The sequence below is a fragment of the Plecotus auritus genome (assembly GCF_963455305.1).
Source record: "Plecotus auritus genome assembly, chromosome: 1".
In the NCBI taxonomy this organism is placed as follows: Eukaryota; Metazoa; Chordata; class Mammalia; order Chiroptera; family Vespertilionidae; genus Plecotus; species Plecotus auritus.
The window spans coordinates 65,095,233-65,118,691 of NC_137770.1; the positions used below are offsets into that span (position 1 = coordinate 65,095,233).

At 44.9% G+C, this 23,459-nt stretch overlaps 1 protein-coding gene across 1 annotated transcript in view; it reads left to right on the forward strand.

Annotated features, from left to right (window-relative positions):
- Positions 1-23,459, forward strand: part of SHC4 (SHC adaptor protein 4) — a 128,939-nt gene that overhangs the window by 31,469 nt on the left and 74,011 nt on the right. The window contains 1 exon segment of the mRNA XM_080677054.1: positions 7,232-7,302. Within this exon segment, the coding sequence (XP_080533180.1) occupies positions 7,232-7,302 (71 nt within the window).

A 23,459-nucleotide genomic window follows, 5' to 3' on the forward strand; every position in this document is an offset into this window, starting at 1 on the left:
TTAGTATATTCATAGAGTTGTGCAACCATCACTGATATTAAAACACTTTTATCAACCCCCAAAGCAATCCTGTATCCTCTAGCAGTCATACCCCAACCCCTCAACCTTCTAGCCCTCCTTTCGAGCTCTACAGATTTGTTGATTCTGGACATGTCATATAAGTGAAATCGTGCCATATGTGGTATTGTGTGACTGCCTTCTTTCCCTTAGAATAATATTTTCAGGGTTCACCCATGTGATATAGCACATATCAACACTTCATGCCTTTTTATTGCCATTGCATGATATACCACATTTTATTGATCCATTTATCAGTTGTGGATTTTGGGGTTGTTTCTACTTTCCCACTATTCTGAATAATGCTGCTACGAATATTTGTGTGCAAGTGTTTTGGGTGGACATACGTTTTCAGTTTTCATGGGCATATATATACCTAGAGGTGGAATTGCTGGGTTATATGGCAATTCCAAGCTATACTTTTTGAGGACCTGCTAACCTATTTTCCTACTGACTACACCATTTTACATTCCCATCAGCAACATAGGAGAGTTTTAGTTTATCCACATCTTTGCTAACACTTGCTATTTTCAGCTTGTTGGTTTGCTTTTTAAATTATAGTTAGCCCAGAGGGTGTGAATTAATATCTCATTGTGGTTTTGATGTGCAATTCCCTGGTGATGGGCAATATTGAGCACTTTTTATGTGCTTATTGGCCACATGAATATGTTCTTGGGAGAAATGTCAGTTCAGATCATTTGTTCATTTAAAAATTAGGTTACTTTTTAACCTAAAATGCTCTAGAGGTTCAGAGGAAAGGGCAGGTGGCTAGAGGTCGGTAGCGGGGCATGCCCTAGAGTCGGGGGTGAGCCAGAGAACAGAAGCAGCAGGTCCCTGGAGTGGACGATGTGGGGCGGCTGGTGAGCGCAGGCAGTGTCAGTAGAGTCCTGAGGCAGAAACTCCTGCAGTAAGCTAAACCTGAGTGGAAAGTAACAAAGCAGAGACAATGTCTAGAGATCATGAAGAGAACATTCTCTCCCTTCTCCCCGCCCAACCCCCCATTTTTTTTAGATGAGAATGACTAGAAGTTTTAAAGGTGGCAGAAAAGTCTTGCCGTGTCCTTGGGCCACATTGCCGGCCTCTGTCATTGTTGAACATTTATTGCATGAAGGGCAGACCCTTGTCATACCGTCCTTGATGATATACTGTTCCCAGTGTTCTGATGGCTTCAAAGTGCCCTTCTTCCTTGTCTTGTCAAGCGCAGGGCCTAGGCCTTAAACCTTCTCTTGAACAATATTCCTCCATTCTCCCAGTGCAGGGGCAGGCACTGTCTAAGGAAGGGGCTATGCCACTGGGGAAAGAAAAGGGGGGGGGACTTAACCCCACTAGTAATTCATAAACTATGGTTCCTAGAGATTAATTTAATTTTTAGGCTTTATTTAAGTGTTTAACTCCAAATAATACTACCTACTTATTTTTTAATAATATAAACAATACAAAAATATAAAATAAAAAGTGAAAGGCTGTCTCTCTCCCATGCCCAGAGGTAACCACTGTTAGCAGTGCCTGTGCATCCTGCAGACATCCTTTCTGAGGCAATGAGACTATATCGTTCCGAAAGAGAGTCAGGATGAGAGGTTCCCATAAATTAGCTCTCATTCCTCTTCTCCGAAAACCCCAATAATTCCTTTTCTGGCATGCAGAGTCCAAGATACACATGGCCATGAATAGGCTGTTCATCTCTCCCTGGGAGCTGGGGAGTGGAAGCTCAGATGGTACAACAATATTATGACTGCCCGGGGCACGAGGAGAGTGAGCTGGGAGTTAGGAGGGCGTTTGCCAGGTGCTGAATGGGAAGGTTGTCTGAGCTGTGCTGAGACTCGCCCCTTTCTCATCACCCACAGTGTCCACCCCTCAGCCCCTGGTCAGGAGTTAGGGAGTGTCTTGTCTCCTGTGCCGCCTCCTGCTGTCCCCAGGGGAGCCTGGTTCATGCCTGGTCTTACCAGGTGGCCCCAGGCTCGTCCCCTCCTTACCTACCTGGGTGCCCTAAGGTGGAGTGTGTGGGGCCGGCTGGAGGAGCTCTCTCCTTTGGATGGTCCTGTTATTCAGACTCACACACAGAGCCCAGAGGTGGACTTGGGCTCTAGAAGAAACCCTGATTTCATCTGGCTGAACAAATGAAACACAGCCAGGCACTGTCCCTTCTTGGGCCTCAATTTCCTCATCTACTCAATGGAATGAACAACAATGACTAACCTCACAGAAAGGAAAGTCATCCCTTTCACAGTTGTCCTGTCTTTATGGGGCTGGGTTTCCTAAGAACACAGACTATGTCCTGCGCAGATCGGTCTTTAATAAATGAAAGAGAGGTATTGTCATCCCTAGTTTACATCTAAATCAACAAACTAAACTTCTTCCTCAGGCATTGACATTAAGCCACCATCCACTTATGCAGCCAGCAGGCACTAAACAAAGAAGGGGATAGATTATTTTTATGCACTATGCGCGCTCGCTCCCTGCTTCCTCACAGCAATGGTTTCTGAGTGAAATGGACTGTGTGAGCCAATGGGGAGGCCAAACCCATTCTGGTTTTTGGGGTAATTGTGGCAACAATCAGGCATTGATTTCCCCCCTTCACTCTGCTCAGAGTGGCTTCCTCACAGGCCTAGGGTGGAGGAGATGTACTCATTATCATGATCACAGCAGGCTTTCCTTCTTTCCTTCCTTCCATCCTTCCTTTCTTCCTAACCCTCATAAGGATATTTTTCTTGTTGATTTTTTAGAGAGAATGGGATTGAGGGACGGAGGGAGAGAGAGAGAAAGAGAGAGAGAGAGAGAGAGAGAGAGAGAGAGAGAGAGAGAGAGAGAGAAACATCGATGCGGGAGAGATACATCAATTGGTTGCCTCCCACACCGCCCCCCACCGGGTCTGGGGATCAAACCTGAAACCCAGGTATGTGCCCTTGACTGGGAATGGAACCCACAGCCTTTTGGTGCCAGGCCAATGCTCTAACCACCGGCCTGACTTCTCAGGCCTGGCTGAGAGGCCTACGGGGACCCTTCCCTTCAGCACCTCATGACTCACATTTCTTCAGAAAATTCACTTTATCTCAGGGAGGCTGCAGAAGGTGTCACTGGTGCTGTTGCCAACAGACAAATGTGTGAAGCAAAACAGGTTTCTGTGGAGGGGCAAGGGGGCATCAGAAGCCATACCATGGTCTGTCTTTGAAGGAAGGATGCCGGAAACCAATCATTGTCTCACTAATAGAAAGAGGCTGGTCAACCTTGAAGCTCTGAAAGGTCAGAGCCAACCACTCCCTATCTAATTGAGACAATGGTAACTGAGGCAACTTCCCCATCTTGTAATCATGTAAATCCTTACTGATATGATAATCCGCTTATTACCTGCTTAAGGGCTATGGGTGTTTCCCAAAGCTGCTTAAGGGTAATGGGTGTATCCCATAGCCTCAATAAAAGGGATAGCAAGGACAGAGCCTAGCAGTAGTCTTCCCACTAGAGGTTGACTCCCGCCTGGCCAGAAACCAATCATTGTCTCACTAATAGAAAGAGGCTGGTCAACCTTGAAGCTCTGAAAGGTCAGAGCCAACCACTCCCTATCTAATTGAGACAATGATTGGTTTCCGGCAGAAGGAGATGAGGTGGTCAGCACCTTGAAATGTGATTAAGAACCAAACCCTGGAAGGTCTGCTCTCCCCCACCCTCCACCCCCACTCTGCACTAAGAACCCCACCACTGGAATTGCCCCATTTAGACCCTGTCCCTCATGTGGGAGCTCATTATCATTGTGGGCTTCTCCCACAACATCTGAGCGTAAAGCACTATTCTCCCCCCATCCATGCTACTGCAAAAACCCTCTCAGTTTCGGTTGATGCCAATCTCTGAGATGGGGGAATAACAAAACACACATAGAGGAAGTAACAAAGAAATCTAGAAGCCTTCTGGCCTACAGTTCCCGAGGCCTCAGTTCTCCTGTGCTCCTCACTCATTCTGGGTCCAACCTTCTCCTCCCTCCCTCTGCTCAGTTGAAAGATACTGTTGGAGTCGAACAGTAAAAGCCATATTCATTCTTTCATCAGTATTTACTTGTCCCAGGTGATGGGGACACAGTGGTGGTCATGGTCCTTATCCTTATGGTGCTTCCAGCCAAGGGAAGGAAGACAGGGGACAAGCAAATTAACAGGTAAACCTGGTCATCGGTCAGTGGCATGAGGGTGACAAATAGGGGCTGAGCTGAAGGGTGAGGGGAGGGCCTTCTGGGGCAGTGACATCTGCATTAAAACCTGAGGGATGAGAAGGAGTCAGTCCTGCAGAGCCACAGGGGAAGAGCTCGCAGTGTGGGGCGAGGAGCTGCAATGCAAAGGCCTGTGACTAGAAAGAGTTGGGTGAATTCCAGGACTAGAGAGAAGGCCCATGTGGCAGCAAAGAGCATGGGGGGCAGGGGAAGGGGGAGTGACACAGATAGAGTGGAAGGGCAAGCAGGGCCAGAAATCCTGCAGTCTAGGTTGATAGGATTGCGTTTGTTTTGAGAGTTCGTGCCAGGGATTTTTAAATAGTGCAAGGGGCATGTTCTGCTATTCACTTTAGAAAACCACTCTAGCAGTGTGAAAAATGTAGGTGCGTGGTCACGGTTTAAAAAACTGTGCCCTGCCCTAGCTGGTTTGGCTCAGTGGATAGAGCATCAGCCTGCGGACTGAAGGGTCCCAGGTTCGATTCTGGTCAAGGGCACATGCCTGGGTTGTAGGCTTGATCCCCACTGGGGGACGTGCAGGAGGCAGCCAGTCAATGATTCTCTCTCATCATTGATGTTTCTATCTCTCTTTCCCTCTCCCTTACTCTCTGAAATCAATAAGGATATATATATATTTTTAAAAAAAAACAACAACTGTACTCTGATAGGTGGCATCACCTCATCTCAAATAGATTCACACGGAAGGGGAAATGACGCTGCCTGTGCACTGACGAGGGCCTGGAGTTGTAGGCCAGACCCATCTCCCAACCTGTGTGGGGTGGCCATTCTTTCCAGCGTGAGGCGTGCAGAAAATAGGGAAGCGGGAGGAAAGTTCTGGAATAGAAAGAGACACTGGAAGGCAGGAAAAGTGGGAGTAGCCAGTGAGGTTAGGAAAACCATCTTTTAAATTCACCTCGGCAGGGAGCTTAGAAACCTTGGAATCTCATTGCATGACGATTCTGAGATGGGCTTTCTACCACCCCTCCCCGACCTAGCTTTCCTTCCCTCTAAGTCTTATGGTTCATTGAACTGAAATTTCTAGACACCACTCACTTCCCTGAGGTGCTCAAGCCTTGGGAAGTTAAGTGTGATGGGGACAGAATAAGACATTCAAAAAAAGATGAGCCGAAACCGGTTTGGCTCAGTGGATAGAGCATCGGCCTGTGGACTGAAGGGTCCCGGGTTCGATTCCGGTCAGGGGCATGTAACTTGGTTGCGGGCACATCCCCGGTGGGGGGTGTGCAGGAGGCGGCTGATCGATGTTTCTCTCTCATCGATATTTCTAACTCTCTATCCCTCTCTCCATTTCCTCTCTGTAAAAAATCAATAAAATATATTTAAAAAAAAAAAAGATGAGTGTGTCATTACGGGAGACCCCCAGCGAAGGGTGGACAGGAACCTAGCCGAGAATCGCCAGGCTGTTGTCCTGGCCAGCACGCCCTCCCCAACCCTAGGCTCTCCGCAACCGCGGGGACCGACCAGCTCTTAGGATGCTAAATCTACAGAATTTGTTCAGAAATGATACACCCCTGGCCCCCGCCACCTTTCCACAGGGTTTTGGCCATTTCCAAGCAGAGGGAGGCTGGATGGTTTCCAAAGGAAAGCTAACAGGAAGCATATAATTTTCAAGGAGCCGACAGATCACTTTCAGTCAGACCACGTGGCTCTCCTAACATTTCTGAGCTCATTCTCTGAGAACCACTCTTCCTCAGCACCTAAGGCTCTGCCAAGAGGACTCAGTCCCTCGGCCTCCCCTGGCAAAGCTACCCAGCCGGCTACTGAGTCTGCATCCCAGGCTTCATTCCTCTCCACGCTCCCCGAACCCAGCTTTCAACCGCCAGCTTGTCATTTCCTGGATGCCCCACCAGGGCCTTTCAGCCAATGGGTCCCAAACCAGCTCATCTTCCCCGGCCCCGGCTTTCCTGTTTCTGTTGATGGAATCACTGTTCCCTCTGCTACCCCACTGGAAATGTCTGAGTCATGCTTGACTCATCCTTCTCATTCTCTAGATCAAACCAACTCCCGAATCACATAGTATCTATTTCTGTGATGCCACTTGACTGTCCCCTCCTTCCGACGGCCCCATCCCATTTGGGTGTGGGCTGTCATTGCTTCCCTCCGGGCAGGCACATCCTCACTTGTTCCCTCACTGTTTCCCACCTCCACACTGCTGCTGACATAGGCTGCTCACACTGATCGCATCACTCTCTCACAGCAGCCTGGCGTGGCTCTCTCTGCTCCCACGTTAAATAGAAACCCTCTTTGAGCTTTATAAGCCACAATTCCTTTTCTAATACTGCGTGTTCAAGTTAAATTTACTTATTCTTGGTGTAGGACGTAATGTATTATCTTTTCTTGCACTCCCTTATGTGATTTTGCAAAAAAAAAAATAAGATCTTCTATTACTAAATCCTATGTTACCTGCATTTATAGGCTTGTTTTATCTCCTTAGAAGATTCAGTGTTTCTGTATTATTAGTCTCACATCTGCTTATACTTCCTCTAATATTGGAGTACATGCATGTACCACACACTGCTCTCAGGACACCTGTATGAAATAATTTACTCTCACAACAGTTCTGATTGTATACCCATTTCACTGATGACAAAACTGAGATGCAGCGATGTTGAGTAACTTGCTGAGGCCCCACACCTGACACGTGCCAGAGCCTGCATTCTAAATCACATGGTCTGGCCCCAGAGCTCAAGCTGTTAACCAGTGAATTCATATTTGTCTTTGTTTACCTGCATTTCTGATGTTACAGTTTGGCTTTAGCTGACGTTTTATAGCTGAACTGAAGTTTAAGGCGTGTGTCCATTATTGGTCAGAAATATCAATGGCAGGCTGAGTGTGTAAATGTAATTTGTTAGCAGGAGCTGATTTAAGGTGGTTATTTATGTGAAATCACTCTAAAATTAAGAGACATCTTTGTGCTATTTTTTTTTCCTACCTGTTCTTTCTCTTTTCTTTTTTTTCTTATTCCAGTACATGGGCTGTATTGAAGTGCTGCAATCGATGAGGTCACTGGATTTTGGAATGAGAACTCAAGTTACAAGGTAAGAGAACAAGAATGGGAGAGGCTTTGAGGACCATGTTTTATTTTTCACTTTATTATTTTTTAATAAGAGAAAGTTTATTTAGAAAGTCACAGAGGTAGAAAAATCAGCCAGCTGGGCTACGTTGGCTTAGGAAACAAGTTACAGAGAGGCAAAAGAAGAGGACAATTTTTGTTTGTTGTTTGTTGTTGTTTTAAAGAGGACTGTTTTTAAAGTCACAAGAGTTTCTCCCCACAAAAATGTTATGCAAGCCTTTAAAGTCCCCATGGGTTGTTATTCATATGACTGGAAGGTGGAACACAGTCCAGTGACCTGGGATAAGTCCCTTTATCTCATCCTGTGAAAGATTTCCCAGTTCTGGGGCAGAGCACCTGCATTGTGTATGAGAACTGGTAAGAGGATGCAGTCATAGAAATAGCTGGTTTCCCAGGTACCAACAGTGTTTAAAATTATGCCTAGAAATAGGGCCTTACAGAATCTGAGACCTGTTGAAGAAGTAGCTGAACAGAAGATGAGAACTGTTTCATCTTCCCAATTTGAAACTCTGTATTCAATAAACATAACTCCCCAGTCCCCATTCCCCACCCTGCCCCAGCCTCTGGCAGCCATCTTTCTATTTCATGTCTATGAATTTGACTACTCTAGGCACCTCATATACGTGGAATCATACAATGTTGGTCTTTTTTTTTTTTTTTGATAGCATAACGTCCTCAATGTTTATCACTAGGCCAAACAATATAACTACTTTGAAGGCTGCTGCTGTGTATTGCTAGATTGTTCTACAGAAGAACTGCACTAGATGGTGCTCCTCCCTCCCAGCATGTATCTGTCTTTTGTTAGGGTCTATTTTGTAAATCGTTGTAAACTTGTCAGTTTATATTTTCCCATTGTTTAATAAACGGTAAAAGACTATTTTTTTCTATGCCATGAAGTTTCCATGTGTGACTAATGTACAAACCCAAGGAAGGTATCTGTCATGGTTTCTGGATAGTATTCCTTGCAGATGTGTCTGTATGTGATTTGGGCATGGCCAACTATGCTCTGGGCCTATTCGCAGAAGCTCGAGGGTGGTGGGGTTTTTTTTTAGACTTGGTGGTGGGGAAGGCCTCTCTGAGGAGAAGTTACTTGAGCTAATCTCTGAATAAAGTGAGGGATCCAGCCATGAGCGTGTCTGGGAGAAGAGAGCTCAGACAGAGGGAAGGTGGTGTGTACACCATTGGTCCATAGCGTCAACCCTGACAAAGAACAAAACCTGGGCAGCTGGTCTGTCTGGTAAGAGTGTGAAGAAAGTGCATCTTCTTCCAAGAGTGGATACCAAACAATGACCAGAGGGCTCCAACTCAGGGGAGGGAGAGGCCGGATGGGAGATTCAGGGTTCCAGATGCCCTACGGTGCAAGTGGTCTGCCTTGAAGTCAGGAGACCCCAGCCACGTTAGCCCATGTTGTCTGTGGTATGGCTTAAAAGCCATTAAGCTGATTTCCATGCACCAGGGCTGAACATGTCTCTCTGCTTCAGAAGCATATGTTCTAGGCTGCCCTCCCCAGCTCTCGAACCTATTCTCTGGAGCTTGTAGAGTTTGAGGTGCTGTAGCTTGTAGCTACCTGGGCTCAGCAGCAGTTCTGAGACTCCCTGATCCAGATAGGAGCAGGAGAAAAGCCACCAAGGAAAGTGAGGTAGAAGACAAAGGAGAAGAGATTAAATAGGTGTGTCCCACTTTAAGGAGTTAACCAAAATCAAAATTTACTGAACAGAATAGTTATCATGCAGAGTGTACCCCTGGATTCCTGTACATAATGAATTCCTTGCTGGTATTTCAAAGGAAATTCAATATAGGAAAGAAAGTGTTTTTACTTTTCCCCTAGGAGCTCACATACTGCTGAAAGTGGAAGTGAACTTTGAAACTCTAGGTCCTATAGGGCATTCTACAAGAAGATGTAGGCTTAGGTATTAGTGCACGGCCATAGATCTCCCTGTAAGCTACCTGAGTGGGAGCATTCTATTTAGGACCAGGATCGTTTCTTTGGTCCCCCTCGCCCCTCGCTATTAGACTGGTGCATTCTATGAAGTGTGTACCTCAAAGCCACATGCATGTTGCTGGGCACAGTGTTCTCATGTAACCAGCCTAAGAAAATGGCTCACTTTCCTCCAAATATCTAATTTCCACCCTACTTCCCAAATATCTATTCTTCTCTTTTAATTTTTCCTTCTTTATCTTGTTCTCCTTTCCTCTCTCAACTTCTTTTTTTTTTTTTTTTGACATTCACCTACTACTCGAGTTGCTTTATTACCAGTTGTCTTAGATGTTATCATTAAAACATTACTCTGGAATCAGGCTTCAAATGGCTTAAATTTAACTTTTACATATTCACAAAGTTTCATTTTGCTCATATCTTACTGAATGCAAGAAAATAATTTTCAAAAGACCAGTTAGAATTCCAAGAGAAAAGACCTTTGTTTCTCATGGCCGATGTGCCACCCTGATAAATGGTCTTACCATGTCTATCCTAGTTCACACCTTATTCCAGATAATGGGGCAGCAGCAACAAGAAATTCCTGGTAATCAAGGCGGGAGCTAAGATTAAGACACATGGATTGGGTCAGCATTTGAAACAGAGGAGGAAGGTGGGGCACAGTTCTTGTCTTTCTGAGGGACCTGCCTGCCCCTTGTTTGGGGGCTGAGTCCACAGGGTCTGGAACACAGAAAGTACTCAAATGGAGCAGCAGAGAAAAAGAAGAGGACAGGAGGCACCCACTTCATAGCCCCACTGTCCTCTGTCCCTCAGTCCACTTAGTCCCTGAGGGAGCCCTGTGTTACTGTTGTTCCTCCACTAATTCTCACCCACATTGATCTTGACTGATTTAGGACCAGATCTCAATCGTTAGTAACTGAGTATTCATGCAAAAGGGCAAAGGCGGAGGTTTTCCTCCACAGAAACGGGAAACACGATCCTTAGGAAAACAAAGGCTCGCGGCCACAGTTGTCTTCAAATATCTGGAAAACAATACCAAGGAAGTAAAGAAAAGAGAGGGCATGAAAATCATGCTAAGGATGATATAGTCATTTGTTCTCTTCCATAAAAATGTTCTCATCATGAGTTTAAAAACAAAACACCTCATTTAATCTGAAGCGCACACACACACACACACACACACACACACACACATACATTCGGGTCACCAAACCCTAAGGCCCAACTTCCATCCCTTGAATAAGCACCACATCATGCAAAGAAGAAATCTTCTGTCTCCCCCTAAGGATGCCTCCTTCCTTGTGTTTGGTACCTGTGTTTGGGTACCGGAGGCAGGCAGGAGGAATAAGTCCATCAAGGGCAATCGCTTAAGTGGAGCTGGTGGGACAGGGCCTGGCTTCCAGCCCCAAAGAACAGAACTTCATGTCATTGGTCACATTTAGTTCGTCACCCACAGGACATAATACAGGGGTGGGAAAAAGTAGGTTTACAGTTGTATGGAAAATAATACAATGACTAATAAGTAATAATACAAAAATAAACTGTATTTTGTGTACTCACAATTGTAAACCTACTTTTGCCCCACCCCATATATCCCAAGGGGCAAGGCATACTGCTGATGGGAGGGACCTCCAGATCACTGGCTTACTACTCTGGCACCCTTCTGCATTTTTCACCTTATATTTGTAACTCCTATTTGGTAAAAAGAAAAAAAAAAAAGAAAAGAAAAAAATCAGCCAGACAAAGTGCAAGGCACCGAGCACAGGATCTGCCCAAGCCGCACTCCAGGACAGCTGGGAAGCCGAGGCTGGTGCTGGGTTCACCTCATTCTGTGACTGCCATCCCTGGGGGTAGGGGTGCGGGGTCGGGGGGTGGGGTGGGGAGAACGGGTCTGTGTAGGGAAATGGGGAGCTGTTAGAGAATGAGTGGTGAACGTTCCTTTTGGGGTCCTGGTCTAAGACTAATTTTTCTCTAGCTGATCCTAAGGGGCTGCATGTTGTGGATTATTTATCTGCCCATGCCATCCCATGGGGAAGAAAACCCTGACCAGTGTTTTTCTGAACTGCTGCTGTAGACATTCGGCAAGCTGTTCAGGTGGTTTGGTACCAGGCAAAGCAACAAGGTTGCAGAGATCATAATTCAGAAGACATTGTAACTGGACCAATTTCCTGTTTGGAACATTATTGCTCCTGAGCAGTGATTAGCTTACCAGCTTGAAGGTTTGATTCTTTGGCTTCAGCAGGACATTAAAGGCAGTTCTTCAGAGACAAATACATACTTCCCGTGAGTGTGTGTGTGTGTGTGTGTGTGTGTGTGTGTGTGTGTGTACACGAGTGTAGGCAACCATTAGATAGATGCAAAGTGGGTCCAGGATGCAGCTAAACATTTATGTAAAGACATGTGCATGTGGTTTCTAAGAATTGTGGACATTAGGAGGGAAAGTATTCTATAGAGGTCCATATTTTCATGTTAGGGAGCTAAGTTAATATATCTTTGAGTACAGGTTGGCATTTATCTAAATTTCCTGAGAATTGCAGGGATGGGATTGGTGCAGCTCTGTGTGGATAAGTGTGTGCATTTCCGCCTAAAACATGGAGTAACTGTATGGCACCAGGTGTGTGTGTTGACCTGTGAGGAGGCCGTGGAGGTAGGAGTAGGATTGCAGCCTACATGACATGCCAAATGAAGACCATAAGAAGAGGCCAAGTCTATTAGCTTGCCAGGCAAGGGAACGCTCCAATGAGGAAATTTACTGAGAAGAGTGGAAAGGAGGTTTATGGTTCTTAGTGGTTATGCTAAGGATGGAAACACTAGCATTCTGGCTGAGACGGATGTATGTGATTGGATAAAAAAAAATGTTTCATTGTTCATTGGTCAGGAAAGAATGTTAAGATGCCAGTAAGGGTCTGGTGTTCCAAGGTCAAGGTTTATGACCTTTACCAGCTAGTAAGAATAGCTACAATAAAATGTAAGAGTGAAGCCTGGCTGGCATGGCTCAGTGGTTGAGTGTTGACCTATGAACCAGGAGGTCACGGTTAGATTCCCAGTCAGGTCACATGCCTGGGTTGCAGGCTCGATCCCCATTGGGGGTGTGCAGGAGGCAGCCAATCAATGATTCTCTCTCATCATTGATGTTTTCATCTCTCTCTCCCTCTTCCTTCCTCTCTGACATCAATAAAAATATATTTAAAAACATAACAGTCAAATGCTCCTAGACACATTTGATGTAGTGGAAGTACTTCCTTTCACACATGTAGATGTCAGGAAGCCCTTGCAGGAGGTTTTGATGTGAGTGTGTGTGTGTGTACAACCACCACTTCTTCTAGCTTCAAGTTCCGCTGCTCCTCAGTTCCTCACAATCTATTTTGGACTGAGATCTCACTTCTCAGATATCTGAGATGAAATTTCCAATTAAATTCCTTTTAGAAGACTTCAAAAATCTAGTTAATAAAAGAAAAAATGTTTCCAAGCAATTGGGAAGAGTTTTGAGAGCATGTCAGAGTTAAGTGAAGAGAGAGAGGGCATGAAAGTCAACAGTACGTTTTTGTGAAACCAAGATGGCGGCATAGGTAAACACCCGAACTTGCTGCTGTGCACAACCACATTAAAACTACAACTAAAAGACAAAATGGATATCATCCAGAACCATGGGAAGGCTGGCTTAGTGAAAGTTCTACAACTAGAAGAAAAGAGAAAGGCACACTGAGTCCGGTAGGAGGTGCAGAGATGTGGAAGTGAAGTGCGGAGGCACGGAGGCACATGCAAAAGGGGCTGGTAACTAGGTATGCTGTTGTCTTTTTCAATCAGGAGGGAGATACAAGCTCCCGATGGCTCTGAACTCCAGTTCTGGGCGAGATTCTGGGGACCCAGACTCATATGGAAAGAAACTGGACTGTCTGGCATCGGGCTGGAACTCGACGGCAGCTTTCTTTCAGAGGTGCCTGCAGCAATCATTGTTCCTGCATGATGCCGCAGGACATAGAGACCCAGGGGCCTCTTCAGGGCAGGGCTGATGGTCAGCCATTGCTGTTTGCTCCGCCCTGGTGATTCCCTGAGACCCAGCCCCATCCAATTTACAACCCCACCCAAGCTGTGTGCCGAGGCTTTTGCATATGAATGGCCTGGCCTTTCTCCACCTAAAATCCTGTCAAACTGCAGCTGGGTCAGAGAGCCCCAGAGCCTCCAAAAGTAGGCCCAAGGCTGGACAGCAGCTTGCATTACTTCACAGCTGAGCCTCATCTGGGCACCTCCAAACCCCAAACAAAGAGGAGGAATATGCAGTAGCTCCTGCTGGGTGGCCTCAGGTAGTGGCTGACTTTGCACCTCCTTGGAGATCCAAGAGCCAGTGTGTACCCAGTGGTCAGTGAGACCATCCAGATTACGACTCCTCAGATCCATAAGAGACACACTCAGGGGGCAGACTCAGTGAGCACCAAAGCCCCACTGAAGCAAGTTCTGCCCCATAAGGGTGTCTCCATCACAGAAGTTCTCCCATTGTAGACACAACTGGTCCTCACAGCCAATTGGCCTGGAGGTCAATTCCTCCCAGTAATACCAACAACAATCAAGGCTTAACTACAACAAGGCTGTGCACACAGCCCACAAAGGGGAGCACCAAGCATGTCCACCTCGGGTAACTGGAGAGGCTGAGCCACTGGGCCCTATAGGACACCTAGCACACAAAGCCATGCTATCAGCACAGGGAAGCAACCAAAATGCAGAGACAAAGAAACAGATCACAAATGGAAGAAATGGAGGAAAGCAAACTACTGGATATAGAGTTCAAAACAACGGTGATAAGGTTTTTCAAGAATTTCCTAGAAACCTCCGAGAAATATAGTGAGACCCTCAAGGATATGAAAAAGGACCAATTAGAAATTAAGCATACACTGACCAAAATAAAGAATAATATACAGAGATCCAACAGCAGACTAGAGGATTCCGAGAATCAAGTCAAAGATTTGAAATATGAAGAAGCAAAAAACACCCAAGTGGAAAAGCAAAAGGAAAAAAGAATACAAAAATAAGAAGGTAGTGCAAGGAGCCTCTGGGACAACTTCAAGCGTACCAACATCCAAATTATGGGGGTGCCAGAAGAAGAGAGAGAGCAAGATACTGAAAACCTATTTGAAGAAATAATGACAGAAAATTTCCCTTATCTGGTGAAAGAAATAGACTTACAAATCCAGGAAGCACAGAGAACCCCAAACAAAAGGAATCCAAAGAGGACCACATCAAGACATATCATAATTAAAATGTCAAGGGCAAAAGACAAAGAGAGAATCTTAAAAGCAGCAAGAGAAAAACAGTTAGTTACCTACAAGGAAGTACCCATACGACTGTCAGCTGATTTCTCAACAGAAACTGTGCATGCCAGAAGGGAGTGGCAAGAAATAGTCAAGGTGATGAATATCAAGAACCTACAACTAAGATTACTCAGCAAAGCTATCATTTAGAATTGAAGGTCAGATAAAGAGCTTCACAGATAAGAAAAAGCTAAAGGAGTTCATCACCGCCAAACCAGTATTATATGAAATGCTGAAGGGTATTCTTTAAGAAGAGGAAGAAGAAGAAAAAGGTAAAGATAAAAATTATGAAAAACAAAGTGACAACAAATACATATCTATGAACAAGTGAATCTAAAAATCAAGTGAATAAAAAATCTGACGAACAGAATAAACTGGTGAATATAATAGAATCAGGGGCATAGAAAGGGAGTGGACTGACAATTCTTGGGGGGAAGATGGTGTGGGGGTGTGGGAAGAGACTGGACAAAAATTGTACACCTATGGACGAGGACAGTCGTGGGGGGGGCGGTAAGGGCCGGGGGTGGGGTGGGAACCGGGTGGAGGGGAGCTATGGGGGAAAAAAGAGGAACAACTGTAATAATCTGAACAATAAAGATTTATTTAAAAAAACACACACAAAAAAGCAGTACGTTTTTGCTCAGTCATTTAGCACGTCTTTCACATACAGGAGCACAGTTACTATTTGAATGAACAGGAGTAAGGTCCAGAAGTATAGTTCCTAAAGCAACACACAGAATGTAAAAAAATATTTGCAAATCATATATATGATAAAGAATTAGTATCCAGAACATATAAAGAACTCTTACAACTCAATAATAAAAACCAAAACCCTATGGAAAACTGGGCAAAGGCGCTGGTCAGGTAACACAGTTGGTTAGAGTGTCATCCCAATATACCAATATTTTGGGTTCAGTCCCTGTTCAGGTCACATATAAGAATCAACCAATGAATGTATAGATAGGAGGGACAACACATCGATGTGTCTCTCTCTCTTTCTCTCTCTCTCTGCAATCAATAAATTTTTAAAAACTGGGCAAAGGAATTGTATGGACATTTCTCTAAAGAAGATATACAAATGGGCAATAAGCACAAGAAAAGATGCTTAACAATACTAATCATTAGGAAAATGCAAATCAAAACCACAATGAGATAGTACTCCACACTCATTAGAATGGATATTATTTAAAAAAAAAAAACAACAGAAAATAACAAAAGTTTGTGAGGATGTGGAGAAGTTGGAACCTCTTGTGCATTACTGGTGGAAATGTAAAATGGAGTAGCCACTATGGAAAACAGTATGGGATTTCCTAAAAAATTTTAAAAATAAAATTACCATTTGATCCAGCAATTCCACTTCTGGGTATATATCTAAAAGAATTGAAAGCAGGGACTCGAACAGATATTTGTAATCCTATGTTCATAGAAATGTTATTCACAATAACCAAAAGATGGAAACAGCCCAAGTATTGATTGACGAATGGATAAACAAAATATGGTACACACACACACACACACGCACACGCACACGCACACGCACACGCACACGCACACGCAATGGAATATTAGTCAGCCTTAAAAAAGAAGGAAATTCTGCCCTGGCCAGTTTGGCTCAGTGACTAGAGCATCAGCCCATGGAACAAAGGGTTGGGGGTTTGATTTCCGGTCAAGGGCACAGGTTTGATCCCCTGGTTTGGGGAGGGGTGTGGTACGAGGGGAGGCAACCAATCGATGTGTCTCTCTCATGTTCATGTTTTGTTTTGTTTTCGCTTTCTCTCCTCCCTCTCTTCTGCTCTCTCTAAAAATTAATGGAAAAGGGTATCCTCTGGTGAGGCTTAACAGTAACAACAACAAATAAATAAAAGAAGGAAATTCTGCCAGTTGTAGCAACATGAATGAAACTATAGGGCATTATGCTAAGTGAAGTAAGCCAGACAATGCATGTCATCACTTATATGTGGAATCTAAAAAAAGTTTGACAAAAGAGAGATAAAGTTGAACTTATAGAAACAGAAAGTAGAATGGTGGTTGCCAGGGGCTGAGGGTTGAGGGTTGGAGGATATGGGGAGATGTTGGTAAAAGGGCACAAACTCTCAGTTATAGGATGATTAAGGTCTGAGGATCTAATGGTGACTATGGTTGATAATACTGTATTGGATAATTGAAAGTTGCTAAAATACTAAGTCAAGCGTTTTCACAGCAATAAAAGGTAAATATGTTAGGTGATGGTGGTGTTAAGTAATCTGTGGGAATCCTTTTGTAATGTATAGGTATATCAAGTCATCACATTGCATACTTTATATATAGTGCAACTTTATTTGTCAATTATTCTCAATAAAACGGGGGGGGGGGAAGGGCAGGATATTCTGACACATGCTACAACATGGATGAACCTTGTTGTCTTAGTCTGTTCGTGCTGCTATAACAACATGCCATGCTCTGGGTAGCTTATAAACAACAGAAACTTATTTCCCACGGTTCTGGAAGCTGGAATGTCTGCGATCGAGTTGCCCCTTTTCCCAGTTGCATGCTTCTCCTTGTGTTCTCATGTGGCAGAAAGGGCTAGGGAGTTCTGTTCTACAAGAGCACTCATCTCATCCAGGAGGGCTCCTCAGGGATTTCAACATAAACATTTTGGAGAGACACAAACATTCAGACTATAGCAAACCTTTAAGACCAGCTTAAGCCAAAAGGGGGCGGTTTCTTTTTAAAAGGATTTATTTTTATTGGATTTTTATTTTAGAGACAGAGGAAGGGAAAGGGAGAGAGAGAGAAACATTGCTGTGAGTAAGAAACATGAATCAGTTGCAACTGGGTATGTGCCTGACCAGGAATTGAACCAGTGACCTTTCGGTGCACAGGCAATGCTCAATCAACTGAGCCACACCAGCCAGGGGATTTTTTGAAAGGATATTGGGGCAGCTCATGGGGCCTGAGGATCAGTGAACAATCCAATGAAGGACAGGAGTCTAGGCTCCCAAGGCCTCCTCCACAAGAATACAGAGACTCCCCATCTCTGGTTCTCTCAGTTCTAAATATCAAATTATTAGGTAAACTGGTGATTGGGGCCTAATCCTGGACCAGTCATCTTTGGGCAGGACAGAGTTGCACTGTGGCAATATGGTAATTCCATAATAGTCATGTACTGGGAAGGGGAATGGTTGAAGGAGGAGGAGAGGAAAAAGTAGGAGAAGAAAGAGGCTTGTGAAATGGAGGTAGTAGATGCAGTACAAAATGGACTTCCACCTCAAAGGGAAATTAAGACATTAGATCAGTTTCTTTGGACACCGAGAGAGAGAGAGAGAGAGAGAGAGAGAGAGAGAGAGTGTTTGGGATATTTAATTCATCACTAAAATCTAAGGTTGGCAAAATTGTTAATAAAATGTTTCATGTTATTATAGCTAGTTGATTAATTTTAGAACATAATTCAAACGAGCTGTATTTTTATGTAGTGAAGAAACTTAGAGACTACATGGATAGGTATTGTATATGTTTATGCTCCTTTTCTAGGACTTAGAGCATTGTTTTAATACTTTAGATATTTATAGAGGTTTGTAAAATGGTTATTATTTTTGTTCTACGGCAGGCTGTTTACAGTATCTATATTTTATTTGCCAAAAAGCCCTTGGTTAGGAATGAAACTCCCAATTATAGTGTCTTTCCCATGGAAAATATGATCTACTTTATGGAGTGGTTTCTTAAAATATGTGGTAGGTAAAGTCAGGGCCTGCTTATTTATCATATCTATATATCTATGAATATATATAAACTTACAGATGTGTATATATTATCACACAAATACATACACTCACAAGCACACATTCTCAAGTAGACAGTATGCATACATTCACTGACCCAAGCGAGAACAGTTAGCTACCTGTCCATGTCCAATATGCATGGTAGTGAACTGGCCTCGAGTGTTTGAGGAGAAACAAATTAATTCAGTGCTTAAAATGCATGAATGTTAAAGCCTATGGGGAGAACACAGTATTTTTAGCTCTGATTTTAGAGTGAAATAGCTTTTTCTGGTAATTCCCCCACCCCCACCCCAAGCCTTCTTTGCAACATGTAGAGCTAGATGAGAATGCACTCAAGTATCTCCCTTTTGTGGCCCTTTTTGGTTCCCTTTAGGAGTTAGTGCTAAATGTTTGTGGCACACCAAGCATTCTCAATTATACTTTGCAGATGTTTAACAGGAGCAAGAGAGTGAGTTTCTAATTTTTGTTTTGATGGACACACTGGTCAGCCACGGTCTGAATCATTTAACAAGGCAAGTAGAATAGGCCTTTGGAACTATTGTTCTTGGAAACATTCTTACTGTAGTTGTATGGGAGCCTCTTGAGAAAACTCAGAGGGTACCCCAGAGTGGGTCTGGCCTAGAAGGAATTGGGTCAGTCATAGGGAGTGATGCTTCAATGGAACAATCATAAGGGCTCCATCATCTATCATCTTTAGGCTTGAAGTTTCTCTCTGATCCATGGGCCTAGTCCATGGGTCTGGCAGTTTTCAGAGCTACAGTCCCTGGGGCATGGTTGGATCAATAAATATTTATTAACAGAGAGGAGTCAGGGCTTCTCAGAGATTTTGAGATGACTCTGGAGGTCTTGAAGGCTCCATGATCACTGCTGAGAGTCAGAGAAAATATACAGACAGTCTATACACATGGACTCTGGTATCCTGAATGAGGCCAGATTCTAGAATGAGGAGCTCTTAGACAAGTGGGTCAGGTCCCTGATTCCATGATAGAATGCTGGCACATGGACACCATTTGCATATATTACTGAACAAAGGAATAAAAGTGCATTCACTGAAGATACTCATTTTGGTTCAGAGAGCCTTGGGGTCCAATGAGTTGATTCAGATAAAAAGTAGAATTTCTCAAAGAATTGGCAAAACTTCAACTCTTTCTAGTTCAGGGAGTTAAACATGATTTTCAACTACTAACACACAGTCTATAGAGAAGTTTACTATTAATTAACTAATGACCTTGTGAACAAAATTCGTGCACATTAAAAGGGAATTAATTAGAGGAAATATTTTAATACTAGAGGCCCGGTACACGAAATTCGTGCACGGGGGGGAGGGGTGTCCCTCAGCCCAGCCTGCACCCTCTCCTATCTGGGACCCCTCAAGGGATGTCCGACTTCCCTCTCACAATCCAGAACTGCTGGCTCCCTACCACTCGCCTGCATGCCTGCCTGATCGCCCCTTAACCACTTCCCTGCCAGCCTGATTGATAACTAACTGCTCCCCTGCAGGCCTGGTTGCCCCTAACTGCCCTCCCCTGTCAGCCTGGTCACCCCTAACTGCCCTCCCCTGCAAGCCTGGTCACCACTAACTGTCCTCCTCTGCAGGCCTGGTTGCCCCCAACAGCCCTCCCCTGCAGGCCTGGTCACCCCCAACTGCCCTCCCCTGCAGGTCTGGTTGGCCCCAATTGCCGTCCCCAACAGGCCTGGTCCCCCACAACTGCCCTCCCCTGCAAGCCTTGTCCCTCCCAACTGCCCTCTCCTGCTGGCCCGGTCACCCCTAACTGCCTTCCCTTGCCAGCCTGGTCGCCCCTAACTGACCTCCCCTGCCAGCCTGGTCACCTCCAACTGCCCTCCCCTGCAGGCCTGATCACCCCCAACTGCCCTCCCTTGCAGGCCTGGTCCCTCCCAACTGCCCTCCCCTGCTGGCCATCTTGTGGTGGCCATCTTGTGTCCACATGGGGGCAGCCATCTTTGACCACATGGTGGCAGCCATCTGTGTGACAGTCAATTTGCATATTAGGCTTTTATTATATAGGATTGCTATTTGCCCTTTCTCTATAATAGAAGAATCAGAGATTAAAGAAAATTAGTAAAATGTATATGAAAATCTTCCTCCTGTCAGAGTCTGGGGCATGCCATGGGAACCAGAGTCAAGTCCCCGCCCACCCACGTGCGCCTCGAAATCACACGAGACCTAGACCTGGTCAGCCCCACCCCGATTGGGCTAGATCTAGATCTTGCTGACCCCACACCTGTCAAGCCTCACCAGGTCAGGGGGTGTGGCCTGAGGTCCCTGGCCCAGGCTTGGGGGCGTGCCTTGAGGTCCCCTGACCCAGGCCAGGGGGCATGGCCTGAGGTCTCCCATCAAGCTGCGCCAGGTGGGGGGCGCAGCCTCAGGTCCCCCCGGCCTGGGCTGGGGCAGGGGGCATGCCTTGATGTCCCTGTCAAGCCCTGCTGGGTGGGGGGCATAGCCTGAGGTCCCCTGTCAAGCCCCACCAGGCTGGGGGCACAGCCTCAGTCTCCCAGTGCCATGCAGCCTCAGGTCCCTGCTGATTGCTCGTTAAGGCTCGTTATGGGAACTTGGCCTCCGCTGTGGGCACAGCCATGTTGTTATGGCGTGACGGTCGATTTGCACATTCCCTCATTATTAGATAAGATAGCTACTATCATCAGCATTGTCATCATCACAAAAGTTAACATTTATAAAATAGATATTACTATTAACCCTATTGTGCCCATGCGAATACTTAGACTTACAGAAATTACAGAACTCACCATGGTTGTCACCTAGCAAGTGGTGGAACCAGAAATCATATGCTTGGCTCTTGTGTACCATGTCTCAATTAGAAATGAGAGAATATTAAGGAAATGTTTAATTCATCTGGATTCAAGATGCCAGATTCCTGGTTTGTGAGCTCCCTCTGAGAGACCTTCATTCAGATACTCACAAATCTGTAGGTGAGGAGAGTTTCACTGTCCTTTTCTCAGCTCCCTCCCCTGCTGAGGAACAAAAGAGATTGTGTCAGACAACGGTTCTCACATTTTAGCATGCAAGAGAACAGTCACCTGGAAGGTGGCTTAAAACACACAACGTGTATGTCTAACAAGTTCCCAGATGTGGCTGATGCTGCTGGTCCGCGGGCCACAATTTGGGAACCACAGATGTAAGGGAGGCCTACCTAGTGGTTTCAAAATGAGGTCTCCTGTTGGACCACAAACCATATGGGAACCCCTAGTTTTAAAAAAGTGGTTCCCCAGAAAATCCCCCAAAGCATGAGGTTTTTATTGTTTTGGTTTTGAAAAGTCGAGGGCAAAGCCTAGAGAAAGCCAGAGCAGCAAATTTTAATTCTGCTATATGTACTAGTATATGTATATGTATATATGTATATATGTATATATGTATATATGTATATATGTATATATGTATACTAGAGGCCCGGTGCATGAAAATCGTGCACGGAGGGAGGCGGTTTCCTTCAGCCCAGCCTGAACCCTCTCCAATCTGGGACATCCCTCTCACAATCTGGGACTGCTGGCTCCTAACTGCTCACCTGCCTGCCTGCCTGATCGCCCCTAACTGCCTCTGCCTGCCAGCCTGGTCGCTCCCAACTGCCCCCTCTGCTGGCCTGGTTGCCCCTCACTGCCCCCCTCTGCCAGCTTGGTCGCCCCTCACTGCCACGACTGCCAGCCTGGTTGCCCCAACTGCTCCCTCTGCTGGCCTGGTTGCCCCACGCAGCCTGCTGGTGAGTTGTTTGGTCATCCTTCGCAAACCACCTGCCAGCCTTGTTGTCCCATGCAGCCTGCTGTTCGGTTGTTACTGTGAGGGCGTTGTGACCAATTTGCATATTACCCTTTTATTAGTATAGATATGTATATGTATATATGCATATATGTATATATGTATATATGTATATAGAGCCAGAGAAATCAGTATTAGATTTCTGCTGAGGAAGAGTGGAGTTAGAGGGGAAGCGCTCAAAATTCATTACAGGCTAATTCAGCCCGGGAGAGTCCTTTCTTAGATAAAAAGGGAGCTTTTGGCCAAAGGAAATGTAGGACAGTTGGTGCATCTCTTCACCTGCACGCAGATGTTTCCGTTCTCATTGGTATTCTCCTTAGGAAAGCTGAGAAGTGCCTAGCGAAGTAAGTGCTCAGCTCTGACCCCTCTACTTAGACATGAGTTGTAGCTTGTGAGAGCTGCACCCACTCCAGGAAAATGTGTATGTTCACACATGCTTGAACAGGAAGAAGGTGGATCTTTTTGGTCCAGATCATCTGAACTACTTATGAGAATTTTTCTGAAAATGATTTTTTCACAGTCAACTGTGACAACACAGACTTTTATTTATTTATTTTTAATTTTTTATTTCTCTTTTTGTTTGTTTTTTTTTTTTTGAACAATAAAGATTTTTTTATTAAGGTATTATATGTGTACATATCTTACCATTGCCCCCCCACCCCACTCCTATACATGCCCTCACCCCCCAATGTTTTGCATCCGTTGGTTATTCTTATATGCATGCATATAAGTCCTTTGGTTGATCTCTTATTTCCCCCACCTCTCCCTAACCTTCCCTCTGTAATTTGACAGTCTGTTTGATGCTTTACTGCTTCTGTATCTATCTTTTTGTTCATCAGTTTATAATGTTTTTTTATTATCCACAAATAAGTGAGATCATGTGGTATTTTTCTTTCATTGACTGGCTTATTTCACTTAGCATAATGTTCTCCAGTTCCATCCAGGTTGCTACCAATGGTAAGAATTCCTTCTTTTTTATGGCAGCATAGTATTCCATTGTGTAGATGTACCATAGTTTTCTGATCCAGTCATCTGCTGACGGGTACCTAGGCTGTTTCCAAATCTTAGCTATTGTAAATTGTGCTGCTATGAACATAGGGGTGCATATATCCTTTCTGATTGGTGTTTATAGTTTCTTAGGATAAATTCCTAGGAGTGGGATTACTGGGTCAAATGGGAGTTCCATTTTCAGTTTTTTGAGGAAACTCCATACTGTTCTCCACAGTGGCTGCACCAGTCTGCATTCCCACCAGCAGTGCACGAGGGTTCCTTTTTCTCCGCATCCTTGTCAACACTTGTCATTTGTTGATTTGTTGATGATAGCCATTCTGA